The 15,773-nt window shown below is 34.4% G+C and overlaps 1 protein-coding gene across 5 annotated transcripts in view; it reads right to left on the bottom strand.

Annotated features, from left to right (window-relative positions):
* Positions 1 to 15,773, bottom strand: part of LOC100016409 (sodium channel protein type 2 subunit alpha) — a 147,351-nt gene that overhangs the window by 17,307 nt on the left and 114,271 nt on the right. For all 5 annotated transcript variants that reach the window (XM_056797215.1, XM_001367160.3, XM_007494289.2 and 2 more), the window contains 2 exons: positions 10,980 to 11,153; positions 7,541 to 7,663 (listed from right to left, as the gene is read on the bottom strand). In XM_056797215.1, coding sequence (XP_056653193.1) covers positions 7,541 to 7,663; positions 10,980 to 11,153 — 297 coding nt within the window. The remainder of the gene's footprint in view (positions 1 to 7,540; positions 7,664 to 10,979; positions 11,154 to 15,773) is intronic.

Here is a 15,773-nt window from a genome sequence, read left to right as displayed (position 1 = left end):
AAACATCAGTAATCACTGATGATCAAACAGGAGGAAGATAACAGTTAATAGCATTCCAGCTGAAAGAATGTTGAATATCGTTTGTGTATATACACATATAAACACACACACATATCCCAGGAGAGGCTATTTTAAGACAAGATGAGAAAGTGAAGTTATGTATTTAGGTCTGCAATGGTTACAGTGAACATAAAGATACTGTACATAAAAGAGTATTAAGTTGTCTTAATAAACAATTGTGATTCAGAGTTATAGGCAATGAAAAGTATCTTCTCAGTGACTGTTATAATATTTATAGGAAAAATGTGTAGGGGATTGAAGAACACTATGTTGATAACCCCCCAAAGCTTTCTCAGACCCATCCCTACCTAATTCCCTTTTAATTGTCTGCCTCTAATTCCTGTTCTGTCTTTAACGAATTTCCACTTATCTTAATTCTTCCTTATTTCACACTTTCTGTCTTCATGGGATATGGGAAAATAGCTTCCTCTAGCCAACACTGAATCCTTTGGCTACACCTTCTAGTTTCTCATATATCCTTGACATACTGGATCAGAAGATGTATATATTCCTTGTTTTTCACTGATAACTTCTAGTCCTTCTTTCTAGACCCATTACTCACTAATTTCTCTTCCTTTGAGGTTTGTGCCATTTGTGTCTATCACCAAGACCAGATCCTTTTTATGCTCATCTACTGACTAGTAGGTCATTTTCTTTCCTTTCTTAAGGAATTGAGTAGCTTGTTCATATTTACACTTCTTACTCTAACTCTTATTTCATACTTATAGATTCCAACACATATGTTGATGCCTCAAATGCCATGCACCTGCTGTTAGTTAATTTTATCAATTCCCATGATGTTTATGTTCATGCCACCTTAGTTATCCACAGAGATAGTCATACCCTTAATCTCAACAAAATTCATAAATATGTTAACATACATAGAAACATAGCAGAAATAAGCTCACTGATCTTAAGTTCTGAAATTCTTTTTTCTAACCACAACTTCATATTCTTTTCCCCCTCCGCCTTTGAATCTACATCAGTCTCCCTCTTCCTAACATATTCTTTGTTGTACTTTCACCTTTGGTCTTTCCCAGTCTGTCATTCCTACTCTCCCCTTACTTTCCTTCCTTGACAATCTTGATATAATAGTTATTCAAGTCAACCAAAAACTATCCATAATGTTTGACTCTGTTGTTCTAATTCTCCTGACTCTTCCAGACTTCAACCACAGGATTTCTTTGATTTTTACCTGGCTGCTGAATGATGATGAAGCATCCATGTCACACCTGCTAATCATGAGTGTCTCCCAGGGCGCTGTGCTGGTCCCCCTTCTGTTTTCATTCTATTGAATCACACTTGGTGATCACCTCAGCTCTCATGGGCTGATGAGTCATCTCTACAGATGACTCCCTGGTCTAGATGGTCAGTCTTATTCTCTCTGCTAGGCTACAGTCATATATTTCTATCTGCCTCTTAGACACCTCAGACCAGAAGTCCTGAATGCATCTTAAACTCAATATGTCCACAATGGAATCTGTACCTTTCCCCTCAAACCACCTCCCCTCTACTCCACTTTCTTGCTTCCCTCAAGGATACTACCATTCTACCAGGCATTCAGGTTCATACTGTTGGCATCATCCTCTATTCCCCACTTGCATTCATTCAATATATCCAGTCCATTACCAGCATGTCATATGTATTTTATAACCTATCTCACATACCTCCACTTCTTTCCATTCATATCACCTTATCATCATATGAATATGATGAAATATGAAACCTATTCATCATATGAATATCACTCATATCATATGAACATATCTAGTTTAGACCTTCATCATCTCACATGTGAACTATAGTAATATCCTTCTGGTTAACCTCCTTGCCTCATATCTCTCCCTACTTCATCTTCCACTTAACTACAAAGGTATTTTTTCCCCTAAATTATAGGACTGATCATATTACCCTTCTGCTCACTGAACTCCAGTGCCTCCCTGTTATCTCCAAGATCAAATATAAAGTCCTCTGTGTCGCATTTTGAGCTCTTCATAACTTTGCCTCTGTACATTCATCTTACTCCTTTCCACACACAATCACACTGGCTTACTTGTACTTCCTGGAACAATCCTTCATTTTGCATGCATTGGTACTGGCTGTACCCCATTCCTGGAGGGTTCAGCCCCCCCTCTTACTTCTGCCTCTTAATTCCTTTGGTTTCCTTTGGGACTCAGCTTAAATTCTACCTTCTGCTTTTTCTGGTTCCCCCAGATGCTAATGCCTTACCTTTTCAGATTTCCTTAATTCCTAGTGTATGTGCCTTTTTTGTACCTAGTTATATATGTTGCCTCCTTATGTTCCTTGAAAGCAGGGTTGTTTGTTTGTTTTTTGCCCTTTTTAATATCCCCAGTGCTTAGCATGAAGCCCAGCACAGAGTAAGCATTTAATATACTTGTTGACTATCTGACCTTATTGTTCCAGTTTGTGAAGAAAGAGTTGACCTCCTTGCTCTCATGCTACTCCTATTTCTATCCCCTCTCAACTTCTCTTGGAACTTGACTCTCCAATCATTCTATTTCTCCTTCTCATCTTCAAGTTCTTATTTACTGGTTCCTTCCTTGCTTCCTAAAGACATGCCCAAGTTTCTCCATCTTAAAAAAAATCTTGACTTGATTCTGTCAAACCTTAAAAGCTACTGTCTGATATTTCTCCTCCATTTATAATAAAATTCCTTTAAAAAGCTGTCTACATTCATTGCATTCACTTCCTCACATCCCACCCACTTTTTAACCCCATTCAATTCCACACTTGGCTGAAATAGATCCCAAGTTTACCAGTGACCTCTTAACAATTAAATCTATTTTTCTCAATTTCCCTACTGGATAACCATCTCTTTTCTATTCCCTTCTCAGACCTTTTCTATTCCTATTCTCAGACCTTTCACCCTCTATCCTTCCCTCCCTCACCCCCACTGTTTCATTCTTCCTCCCTCTCTCTCTCTCATTTCTATGGCTCCTAAGGAGTTCGATTTTTATCTTTTTAAAGATGACTTTTAAATCCATGCATATTTCTGGTCTCTTCTGAATTCTAGTGCTAAATACTAATTTCATGCTTATCATCTCTAAAGTTTCATATGCATCGGAAATTCTCTATATTCAAAATTGAACTCCATATTTCTCCCTAAACATTTCTCTCCTTTCAAACTTCACTATTTCAGTTGAGGACCACCATTTTTTTATTCACTCAATGTCTGCAGCTTTGGTGTCATCTTACATTTTTTCCTCTCCATAAGCTAATAAGTTGCCATGTCCAATTGACACTCTCTTCACAATTCATATTTATTCCCTCCTTTCCACTCAAATGGTTCTCATTCTCTCTTGCTTGAGCAATTGCCTTTAATTGTTTTATTTGCTTCTAATATTTCTCCTCTCCAAACCAATCTCCACATAGCTACCAAAATAATTTACTTTTTAAAATCCTTACCTTCCATCTTAGAATTGATACTGTGTATTGGTTCCAAAGCAGAAGAATAGTAAGGGATATGAAGGGAGTTAAGTGACTGGCTCAGGATCACACAGCTAGGAAGTATCTGAAGCCATATTTGAACCCAGGACTTCCTGTCTCTAGATGTGGTTCTCAATTCACTGAACCACCTATTTGCCCTCTCCACCAAATACTTTTTCTAAAACACATGAATCTGTCTTTGTCGTTCATATACTCAAAAATCCCCAATAGCGCCCTGTTATCTCTAGGATAAAATACAAATGACTTCATCTGCCATTTAAATGTTTTCAAAAAGTGGCTCCTACTCACCTTTCCAGACTTATTTCACTTATTTCCTTACATGCACTCTAGGTCCCAGCCAAAAAATCTACTTGTTGTTCTATGAACTTGATATTTGTCTCTCACTTAATAAGATCATAGAATTAGTGCTATAATGGAACTTAGAGTCTCATCAAGCTTAGTCACCTCATTTTATAGATGATGGCATTGGATGACAGAGAATGAAGTGAATGACTCAAAGTTAAATAGGTACTAAGTGAAGGAGGTAGGATTTGAACATGTCTTCCTGACTCCAAATCCAGAGTCCCATTCCATTAAAAACCATTTCCTTTCATTTCAGATCCTTTGCACAAATGATCATCCAGGCTTAGATTGCTCTACTCATGGATTCTTAGATTCCTTAGCTTCCTGGAAAGTAAGGACTTCAGTTTTTGTCTTTGTATTTAGTTTCAAATGACTATTACAGTGCCTTAAACATAAAAGATACTTAATAAATGCTTGTTATATTGAATTTAATATATATTAATTAATTTCTTAAGCAGTTAGAATTATATGCCATCATCTGTAAAATAAGGTGACTGGGCTTGATGAGATTCTAAAGTTCTATTGTAGCTCCAATTCTATTACCTTAATTTCAATTAGAAGAGGAAAATTATTATAGAAAAGTGGTATAAATGAGTAGAAAGGACTTGGATAGGAAATCTTTAATTTAGTTCCAGCATTTTTATTGTCATATGTTGTACCTAAGTTTCTCAACCTACAAAATAAAAGAAATAGTTACCCTTTAATCTCTCACTTATATTGTATAGATGATAAAACATGTTCTGAACTCTTCACAAGCAAGAATATATAATGTTAAATTCCTTCAATAAAGACAGTGAAATGAAAATTCTTTTTAGGAATCCTAAAATGAAGAACATTGGATAGGTTGCAAAAGGAAGAAAGAAAAAGACTTGAAGATAAAATGGAATGAAAATATAAAAATAGAATGGAAATTGAATTTCAAATAGTCCAGGAACCATAAAAATGGTTTATTTAATAATTACTTTTTTAGCATTCAAAAATGAATATAAAAAGTTTGTACTTAAAAAAACCCTAAGAAACACTAGATTAACTTTTTTCATTGCTCCAAATTCTCTTCTAATCTTGGTTAATATATATATATATATATTTATTTATTTATTTTATATATTTTATATATATTTAATGACCATCTTTTCCCTAGAGAAGAGATAATGCCACATCTTCATGTTTTCACTTTTCATGTGAGTAGAAAAAGCATGTAGCTCACTAGTAATTTGGTGAAATGTATACTGAAAAATAGCTGTAGCTTCTATCATTATTTGGAGTACTTCACTGGTCGTGTTTCTAACACATAGACACAGTTTTAAACATTTCCTCAAATGTGTTCTCAAATATCATGAAAAGCATCTTTTTCTAAATGTTCCATTTGTGAATTGTCATTGCAAGGGAGACAGAATCAGCATGTCGTCAGAAGTGTGAGCATCAGGCTTCAGGGTCTTTGCCTTAGAGGATTGAAATGTCAGGGCAAATTCTTCACAGGTCCTTTATATCTTGTTTCTTGTGTAAGGGCTCCATGTCCAATGTCTGACCTACTTTTTATCCATTTCAGTCTGAGCCCTCAAGCTAAAGAAGCTGTTTCTGACATGAATCCCTTGGGGAAAAAAAAAAAACCCACAACCCTCCAAACATCAGAAATGGAGCAGTGAGGATGCTGTGAAGAAATATCTGGCAGTTTTAAATTACACCAACTGGGATTTCCTGCACATTTATAAATGAAATGAACACCCCTGATCTGAGTCCTGGTTCACCTCTTTCACAGCATGATGGAGAATTCCCACAGAGTTGTGCACATTAGAAATCTATCTAACAGATTTCACATTGGCTAAATCCTATTCTTACCTTTTCATTTATTGTCCCGTTCCCATTAACTAAATCCATTTCCTTTTCCTAAGGCACACAAAATAATTAGACTAGATGGTTTCTAACATCCCTTTCAGTTTCAAAGTTTCACAATTCTATAAATTCTATAATTTTGTGATTATTACTTAAAGGAGGAGAAAAAAGCACCTATTGAGAAGCAGAGAGAGAAAGGAATAGAAAGCTTTAACAAATGTATTTTAAGTTGGAAACTCTGGGACCACAACAGAAAGGAAAAAAAAAAACAAATGTCTCTTGGATAATGAATCAAAGTATGTGTAAGATAATTGTGTGAATATGCACACATAAACTTTGTTAGAAGTCCCTGCAAGATAGTGATGGTGACTCTCAGGTAACTGCTTTCTAAGTGCCCCCAAATTCAGTTTAAATCTAACATAACCAGTTCTTTGAAATGGAGGTCATTTAAATCTCTTCAACTGTAATCTTTCTTTTATTGGCCACTCTTTCATCCCTTAACTACTCAGTCTATAGTTTATTAACATGAATGTATTCATGCACTGCTTGGTAGGTATTTTTAAAGTAATTTTCTTTTAAAGAATTTTTTTTTTTTGTTAACCAGATGATAAGAATTGAGTGTTAGAAGACTGTGAATTGCAATTCAGGAGACCTGGGTTTTAGACATCTGTTACTAATTTATTATGTTACCTTAGGCAAGTTAGTTAACCTCTCTCTGTCCTAATTTTCTCATTTATTAAAAGGATATAATGGCATTTTCATTCTGGAAAAAATTGGCGCAATGTTTTCAGTGTTACTAAACTGAACATGCTCGTTAAACCAGCAATACCACTTTGATCCAAAGAGATCAGACAAAGAGGAAAAGATTCTATATATATAACAAGTATTTGGAGCAGTTCTTTTTTAAAAAACTGGTTAAGGACTAGAAACCAAGGGAATAAGGGATAAGCTCATCATTTGGGGAATGAATAAATAAATTATGGTATATGGATCCAATGGAAAAGAACTCTTGGAAGACTTGTATGAAGTAATACAGAATGAAATAAACAAAACCAAAAGAACACTTTATACAATAACAACTACATAAAATAAAAACAATTTTGATCAGATTCACATGATGAAGAATGCTACCTGCTAGTTGCTGACTAAATAAATATGTAAAATGAGAAATAATTTTGGACATGACCAATATGAGGTTTTGTTTTGCTTCCCAATACCTATTTGTTATAAGAGATTTCTTTTTCTTTCCTTTTTTGAGACAGGTGGAAGAAAAAGTAAGTATCTGATCATTGAAAAAATAAAATTCAATTATAATAATGGAACAATAAAACTTCCTTTATTTGCTTTAAACATTTAGAAATACATCATAAAGCATTGGAGATAGAAGGGATCTGAAGGACCACTTAGTTCAACCCACTCAGTTTAGAAATGAGGAATCTGAGACCCAGAGGATTAGGATGTGCCATGCCTAATGTAACATAGCAAGTCAGTGGTGGGGCCAGAATGAGGTATCCTGAATCTAATGCTCATTATATTACCCTGTATATGGTGAGATTCTCTGGGAAAAAACATTTAAAAAAACATAAAACATCAATGCAAATGTATGCTATTACCCTAGTTAACATTATGTTGTGCTCATTAAAGTCAACATATCCTTATAGCCCTCTCTCACCCAACAGAGCAAGGATTCAGTAAATATCACTGACTTACTGAGTAAATACACCCCTCACAATGGAAAGAAAATTATATAATTCTGCATGGAGTTGACATTTTTAAGCTGTCAGCTTTCTTTCTTTCTATGTGTGAATTCTTTTAGAAAGTTAAAGTGTGGTCTTACCCTCATCCCTTCAAACCGAGATAAGGCTCTTAGGGGTCTCAAAGCTCTTAGTGTTCGTAGAGATTTGATGGCACCCAGCTCCGAGTAGCCCAAGGCATTTGCAGTTAAGCTAACCAAAGAGACCTATATAAAAAGAAGGAAAGAATCTTCATTAATATTAGAGAAGCTTTATACAAAACTGGATTGGTCTGTGACATAAACATATCAGAAAGGAAAATTTATAGTAAACCAATTGTCTTCAAAAGTCATTTTAGAAAGATTTTATGCTAAAAGAAGATGGTTACAGGGTAGATAATTACTCTAATCTTGTGGGAGCTGGATACATATACTTAATAATTTCACATAATTCATGTATTCTTGGGTGATTAGAGAGTAAGTGTAAAACAAATGGGAAAAACACGTTAAGCACAAAAGTACCTTAATGAAACCAAAGGTATATGTGAAACACTGATACCCTGGTCACAATTGCTTCATTTGTATTAGTTTTTTTCATCATGAAGTTCATGTAGTTCAAAAAAGTTAATCAGAAAAAAGTGGATAAAAATAAAAATCAAGAAATTGGTTTAAATGAATTAAAGATTAATAAATCAACAAATTCCTTAGTCATTCACACAAATAACTGACTTTGCATCTGACAAAATTTCTAAAGCAGCAATTTGTTACTGCTAGCAATAGGAATGACCAATTCCACTTTGAAAATATGAAATGGATTAATGAAAGCTATCCACAGTAAAGAAAGGCTTTATTTTATTGAAAAGTTAATTTATACCATAAAAAGGGAAACAAATTAAAGAATGGGAATAATATTTTCAAAAATACAGCATTAATATTTTCATGATTCCTTTAATTTATAATTATTCAAATGCTTTATCATAGATCTAAATGGTTAAGAAAGCAAAACTCATTACTTAAAAGTAATTATGCCATCTAAATTAGTGCCTGCATATGTTTATATGTTGGGAAGTTTCTCTGCCTGGGGTTCGTGAGAGCCTGGGGAGACTCTCATTCACCATCAGGTGGGCAAGAGCAGAGGTCAAATAAAGTAATTAGCTAAAATGAGAGAAAGATTCATTTGTTGTGCAAAGGAAGAATGCATCAAGGAACTTTAGACTTCTCTTCCTTAGAGTAGAGATCTGATTTTTATAGATTTTTTTCTTTTAAATAATTCTCTTCCATCTTAGAACTGATACTAAGGATGGGTTCCAAGACAGGAGAGTTAAAGATTGGCAAGGGGGGGGTAAGTGACTTGCGCTGGATCACACAACAAAGATATATCTGAGGCCAGATTTGAACTTAGGACCTCCCATATCTAGGCCTGGCTCCCTATCCACTGAGTCACACACATGAGGCTTATATATCTTTTCAGGTCTGTTTAGGGGCACAATCAATCAACAGCAGCATTTGAATAGACCAATAGTTTGCAGTCTGTCCTGATAAGGAAGTTGGTCTGGAAAATTTCTGATTGTTTCCTTTAACAGGTTTTATATAGTTAAGAAAGACACATGTATCTGGGCTTTGTATATTCAAGAGTTTTGCCATTCATTCTATAGCAGAATAATGGGCAATTCAGTTCCACTTAAGGTATTTAGTCCAAAGCAGAGAAGGGGTGGAAGTTGTGGTAATTGAATCAAACAGCACATTATATTTCAATAACAAGTTTTTTTTTCTTCCACAAACATATATGTGTTGATAGCATAGGAAAAGTATACATATATGCACAAATATATTTGTGGCTAGACAAATAATTTCTTCAAGGACACACAGGTTATAAGCAAATTGAATGTGGGTTTATTTGTTTTTTTAATACCAACTTCATTGCCCTTTAAACTATACCATATTGCTTCACTTTTAAAGAAAATGCAACTTCACTCTCCAGGGAAAATAATATTTTGAATTCGGCTAATGATGCTGGGCTTGAATGAAGGTAAGGAATCATCTGACTTAGAATATGTCAGTTCATGTTTGAAATAAGTCATCACTTGCTACTCTGAAGTACTACTCAAGTGTGCTTGAAAAGTTTGTGTTCTGAAGTACTTTCAATGGTCTTCCTAAACTGTTCTTTTCACTTCTTAAATTGCTCTTCAAGTGCTTCCTTCTGATCTAAATCAAAAGGAAACTTCATCTGAAGAATCACAATATCTGAACTTGTGCAGTTCAAGTGTCTGAAGTTTAGCGTAACTAGAGTATCAAGAACAGTTGTGATTCTCAATTATGGGGAACCTAACAAAAACAAAAAGGTTTAAGCCAACCTTTGAAAGATCCTTACACTTAAGGAGTCAGATCTAGGGAGAATTTTCTAACAATGAGGTTTAAGTACTTTAATAAAGTTGGAAAATTACCTCATTTAAGGCAAAACCAGAGGTTAATGAAGACAGGATGAGGTAGATGGCTTTTGGAATCAATAAATTGCTTCTCTGACTATAATTTTAATATGCTAATTCAGGGATTTGTTTACAGAATGTTTATATCCCTAGTTCTCAAACTAAGAAGGATAGAAAGAATTGGGAATGAGTGGCTTGAATCTAGAGGCATAAAATTTACTCATTTTTATTATAGAACTGCTATATTCCTTATTCAGAAACCAATGGCACAGCTAAAATAAAAAATAAATACAAAATTAAAATTATAACACTAATTTTATTCTAAATTAAAGTAAAATAAAAATATTCTCATTGTTACAAAGTACATAGAAAAATTATAAATCTAAAACCTAAGAGCATATGTGAATCTAAATTTTAGATGATGAATTATTTGGTTATTAAATTATTAAGTTAGTTATCTTGACTATATCACGTATACATTATTTATAATGTGCATATTGTATAAATATATATAGTATATTATGTATCTAACTTTAAAGTTATTTAACTTATGTTAGAAACTAATTTATGAGAAATAAAATTTTATCTATACATTATTATATATTATATGTAACATATATATCTCTAACTTAAAAAGTTATCTAACATAATTAATTTAATAAGTAAGAGAAACAAAATATTACCAATAGGATATAAAAGATGACAATTTCCTTCTTATTTAATAGATCAAGACAGTAAATAAAAATAAAGGGGAACTAATATGTTCTATATAATCAGACAATAAGAGTACACACTGTGAAATCAACCAAGCTTCTGATGCTTTCCTTTTTCTGGAAACAAAAACAAATTGGTGCTGTACTGGTTGTAGAAGACTTTATTCATCCTTAATCACATTTATGTATTCAGGTTTTATATGAGGCTTAGCCCTTTTCTTCCTTTACGGGTACACTGGATATCTGATAGTTTGTATATGAAGCAATTTTGAATTAGATATTTATATTTTTTCAGATCATCTATAGTTACTGTTCCTCTCTACTACTGCAAATGTCAAAAGGATGATTGGAATTTTATGGAAAATATGCAAATGATTACAAAATGAATAACTTTAAAATACTTACATCAACAATCAGAAAGTCCAGCCAGCACCATGCATTAGTAAAATACATTTGGAAACCATATGCAACCCACTTGAGAAGCATTTCCAGAATGAAAATGTATGTGAAAACCTTGTCAGCATATTCCAACATTGTCTTAATTGTTTTTCGTTGTTCAATATATATGTCTTCAAAGGCCTACAAAAGAAAGCTTTCTATTAATTGTTCATTGACATGAATGGTTTCTGATTAATTTCTCAGTGCTAGACATAATATGTAAATGCAATCTTTTGGGTGGTTAAATCATAGCTTCTTCAGGAGCTCTAGGCTAGATAGCTTCATGTTTTTCCACAACTGAGTTTCACTCTATAGTTTTTTCTTATAAAAGCAATTCAACCATTTTGACTAAATTGATGGGGTAGCTGAGTACTATGTTATGGTTGGCTGATTTCCTCATTCAGTTAGGCTGCTGTCTCAGAAGCTTTTTCTTTCTCAGGAAAAGCATCTGTAAGTGAAGCCTCATCTCAGACCATTGATCTGGAAGTGATTTCACTAATATGAGACTTCCCTCAAAGACTATAGAGCATAGATGGTGGGAAACCAAAATAGAAGCCTCTAATCTTCAAGGGACATGGACAAAATAATCCAGGCCTGAATGAATGGCTGAAGATCCTGACCTTGAATAGGGTGTGCAAAACTCATACCAAGGATGGGGAGCTCCATGGATAGAGTTAAATGTCAGGTATTTAATGGGAGGCTTTCCCATTTTTGTCATATTGATCTGTGAATAATAGTTGATTAACAAATGTTTTTGAATTAATTTTCTGATCTCAGAAACTTGGAATATTTTAACAAGGTTCCACTGTGTTCATTAACTGCTGACAAATAAAAAAAGCATTTAGACAGAGCAAAACACTGCTTTAAGTGCTTCCTTCAACAAGTCTCTTAATCATGTGACAAAATCATACAAGATTCCTTGAAAGTTGTGACAACAGAGACAACTTTGATCAATCTGATTATTATCTCAAGAAAGACATAAAATAAGAATATGTTTTTGCCTCTGCCTCAGAGGGTGTCTTATTTCAGAGACCAAATGGAATCAGAGATTCCCTATAGATGGTGAGAACTTCCAAGCTCTCCCCTTTGTGGATATTGTAGTGCAAGTTACTTCTAGTCCTGGAATATTGCGGAACCTCCTGAATAAGAAGCATAACCATTCAAAAGAGTTTGGTTGAACTTTCCAAGAAAGAAAGACCAAATTTAGAGGAAGCATGCTTATTGTATGGATATATATGTATGGATAGTGAGCTGACCCTGGAATTTTCGAAAGAGGACCAGGAGACTGTAATGAATTTACATAGAGCTTTTAATGATCTAAAAATCTCTCACTGAAATAATAGCCTATGTTTTTAGCAATATTATTGTTTTGATGATGATGTAAGGAGATGAATCATAGGATTCCACAATGTCTGAATCACTAAAATTCAGGACTGACTGAAGAGCAATGGAGAGATGTATTGAAGGTATAGGCAGGCAATAGTATATGATCAACCAAGAATTAGACACGAGAAATGGCACAAAGGTTGTTATCAAGAAGTATTACTCATAATGTCTCTCTTTGCATATGATATAATGGTATACATAGAAAATCCTAGAGAATCAACCAAAAAACAAAGTGAAATAATACCTTAGTAAAATTGCAGGATATAAAATAAACCCACAAAAATTATTAGCATTTCTCTAAACTACCAATAAAGCCCAAGAGCAAGAGATTAAAAAAGAAATACTATTTTAAATGACTGTACACAATATATAATTAGCCTCAGAGCTAAAACTAACTTTATTCCATATGGACCTATATGCTAGCCCATCAACTATATGCTTCCTTTCATTTCATAGTAACTACGTTCTCTAGAATCTTTGGAAGTAGAAGGCAATTCTCAAATGCTTAACAGAGGCAAATCAACAAAATGAGGATCTCAGAATTTAGAGTATGAAGAGATCATCTACTTCAGAACCTTTATTTCACAGGTGAAAAAACAGGATCATGAACTGGTCAAGAAGTTTAGTGATTCCTGTTCCTCACTGTTTCCCTTTATTCTTTTGTTGGGCTATTTGGTCTTCATTGTTTTTCTTTATTCTTTTGTTTATCCTATCTGGCCTCAGTCAAGAATGGGGCTAAGGGGTGTGGTATATATTAAAAAGGTATATTCATGTGATAAAATTCAAAGAAATTGAAAACTAAAGGGTAGAAGAAGCATGAACAGGGGGACATTTGTGAAAATAGCAGTTGAGAAAGAAACAGGTGTTTTTACCATCAGAATATATTATAGAACATCTGGACATAAAGAAGGCATATGGGATAAAGGATAAGGAATTTAGGAAACAAATCGGAAACCTGGGACAGAGGCATAATAGTTAAATTGGGGAACTTCAATAATCTAAACATTTGATGCTTTAACAAAATGAAAGCAACTAGTAACTTCTTTCCTGACCTTAAGAATAAATTAATCCTTGAAAAGGTAGAGGAATTGACAAGGGGAGAGGGGATTCTATTCTGGATCAGACTGTCATAAAAAGGGAGGAATGGTTTGCTGAGATGGAAATGATGGTAATTTTTTTGGGGAAAGTGACTATTTCCACCTAGATTTTGTTAGAGGAAAGCCAGGCAAAGTCTTACATGCCCTCCAAATTTGAGGAGAACATACTTCAAAGGGTTCTGTGAAAGGTAAGGATTGCATGGATTAAAATTTTATCGTAATTCAAGAAGACCCAAAATGAATTTCTGAAGTTATAAAGACTCATAATTCCATGATGAGAAGGAATTGGTAGGGAGGGATACCTGAAGAAACTTATATATGTACACAAAAATGTATTTGATCTCTTAAAGTTTTTTAAAATGTAATGGGAGATTGGTCCATGAGGCCAGTCTCTATAAATATGTGCAAAATGCTGATGATACAATTCCCCAAATGGAAGAGGCTAAGTATCCTGCTCCTGGAAGAGTGATATGTAATGGAAGAAACTTAGGCTGAAGCATATGGCAACAACTTGTAACTGATTTCAGTTGGTTCCATGCATTGATTGAGAGCCTGGATGCTGTTCCTTCCAGCATTAGAACTGGAGGACAGGAGGGAGATTGAAAAGTAGTTGGTCTCTTCTCTCTTCTCTTCTCTTTTTCTTGGCTGACTTCTTTCTGCAATGCAGCATCTAGTTAAAGAGAATGCTATATGGGTGAGTGCCTTAAGTCTTTTCTCATATTTTGTGTTTCAAAATAAGGAAGCCAATTGGGAATCAAGAAAGCTGACAATCAAGGCCATGATAGGTTTTGCAACCAGTCCAGCAGAGAGGTCCCAAAGAAAGAGGAGCTACTTTCCTAACTTAGCCCAGTGGTAGCTGAGATGAGACCTTAACACTTCTGCATTTGGATATGAACTTGGTGAGACTGATGTTACATAGAAACTACAGAGGAGAATGTGCCTAGAATATAATTTTGAAACAGAAGAAATATTTGTACTTCTGTCCTTGCTATATCTTCTAAATAGCTTTAAAAAGTTAATCAATGTTAATTGACATAACTTTGATCTAGTTAATCAGTTAAGTGGAACTGGGCTGCTGGTCAGTGATGGCTAATAGTAAGGGAATAAACCCAGAAACAAGGCTCCACTCCACAAAGTTATAGAAAGATACCCTAACCTCATATAGGGACTCCTAGAAGCAAGAGTGTGTTAATATAGTTAATGTAATTCCAGAAAAGTGAGGCCAGGGAATACTCGTGTCAAAAATATGCAAAGAAGGGAGAAACAAGGGTTGTTAATGGAGGATGACTATAAAAATGTGATTATTATTCTGAGAATAGTTTCAGGAGTGCTAAAGTCTTAGGAGGAGAGTTAAGAACAACTAAAAGGAGGAGGGTTTTTGATTTTTGTTCCTTATTTCAACTATAATGGGGGAAAGAAGAGATTCTAAACTTGTTAGATTCTATCTATTTTTTTACTTCTAAGGATATGAGAAAACTGTTTAGAATGAAATCATGCTTGGGAGATCAAATCCAAGAAATTGCTAGTGTGACTGAATGAAAATTCAGTACAAAAGGGAAAAAGGTGCTATTTTCTCCCAGTGGTTGGAAGCAGGGGCCACAAGAGCCTATTTGGATGCATTAATAGTCAATAAGATATACCCTGAAAGGACATTCAGAGAAGGGTAGAATGAAAGGTTCTCTCAGAGAACCACAGGGAATTTGGACTTTCCCTTGAGATTCCTTTGATGTTATTAGAGTATAAAGTAATAATAACTAATATTTATCTAGGACTTAATATGTGCCAGGCACTGTATTAAACTTTACAATAATTTTCTCATTTGATCATCACAAGAACTCAGGGAAATAGATTTTACTATTATTCCCACATTGTAGATGAGAAAACTGATGCAATTGGCTGTAAAATGATTTGCTTGGGGTCACCCAACTCCCAAGTGTCTGAGGCTAAATTTGAACTCAGGTCTTTCATACTCTTGCTCTGGCATTCTATCTAAAGTGCCAAATTGAACTACCATAGTACTGGACAAGGGCTTGCTACTGCCTGGTCCTTAATGCTGAACAGATAGGGAGGTGGTTTGCAGTCTCTCATAGGAGCTCAACAAAGCTTATCAAGGTATAGTTGCATCAAGAGAAGGGGCAATCTTCTCTTTACCACTGTAGAGGATAGGGGAGTAGGTAAAAAAGACGGTCAGTGTCCAACCATTCATAGACCCATAATTCTAGTTTAAAATTCCATTGTTTTTAAACTGAGACTATTTTAATAAGAGCATAGTTAGTGC

Source organism: Monodelphis domestica, chromosome 4 (assembly GCF_027887165.1).
Source record: "Monodelphis domestica isolate mMonDom1 chromosome 4, mMonDom1.pri, whole genome shotgun sequence".
NCBI lineage: Eukaryota > Metazoa > Chordata > Mammalia > Didelphimorphia > Didelphidae > Monodelphis > Monodelphis domestica.
Note: the sequence above shows the minus strand (reverse complement) of the source record. Positions and strands in the feature narration are given on the sequence as shown.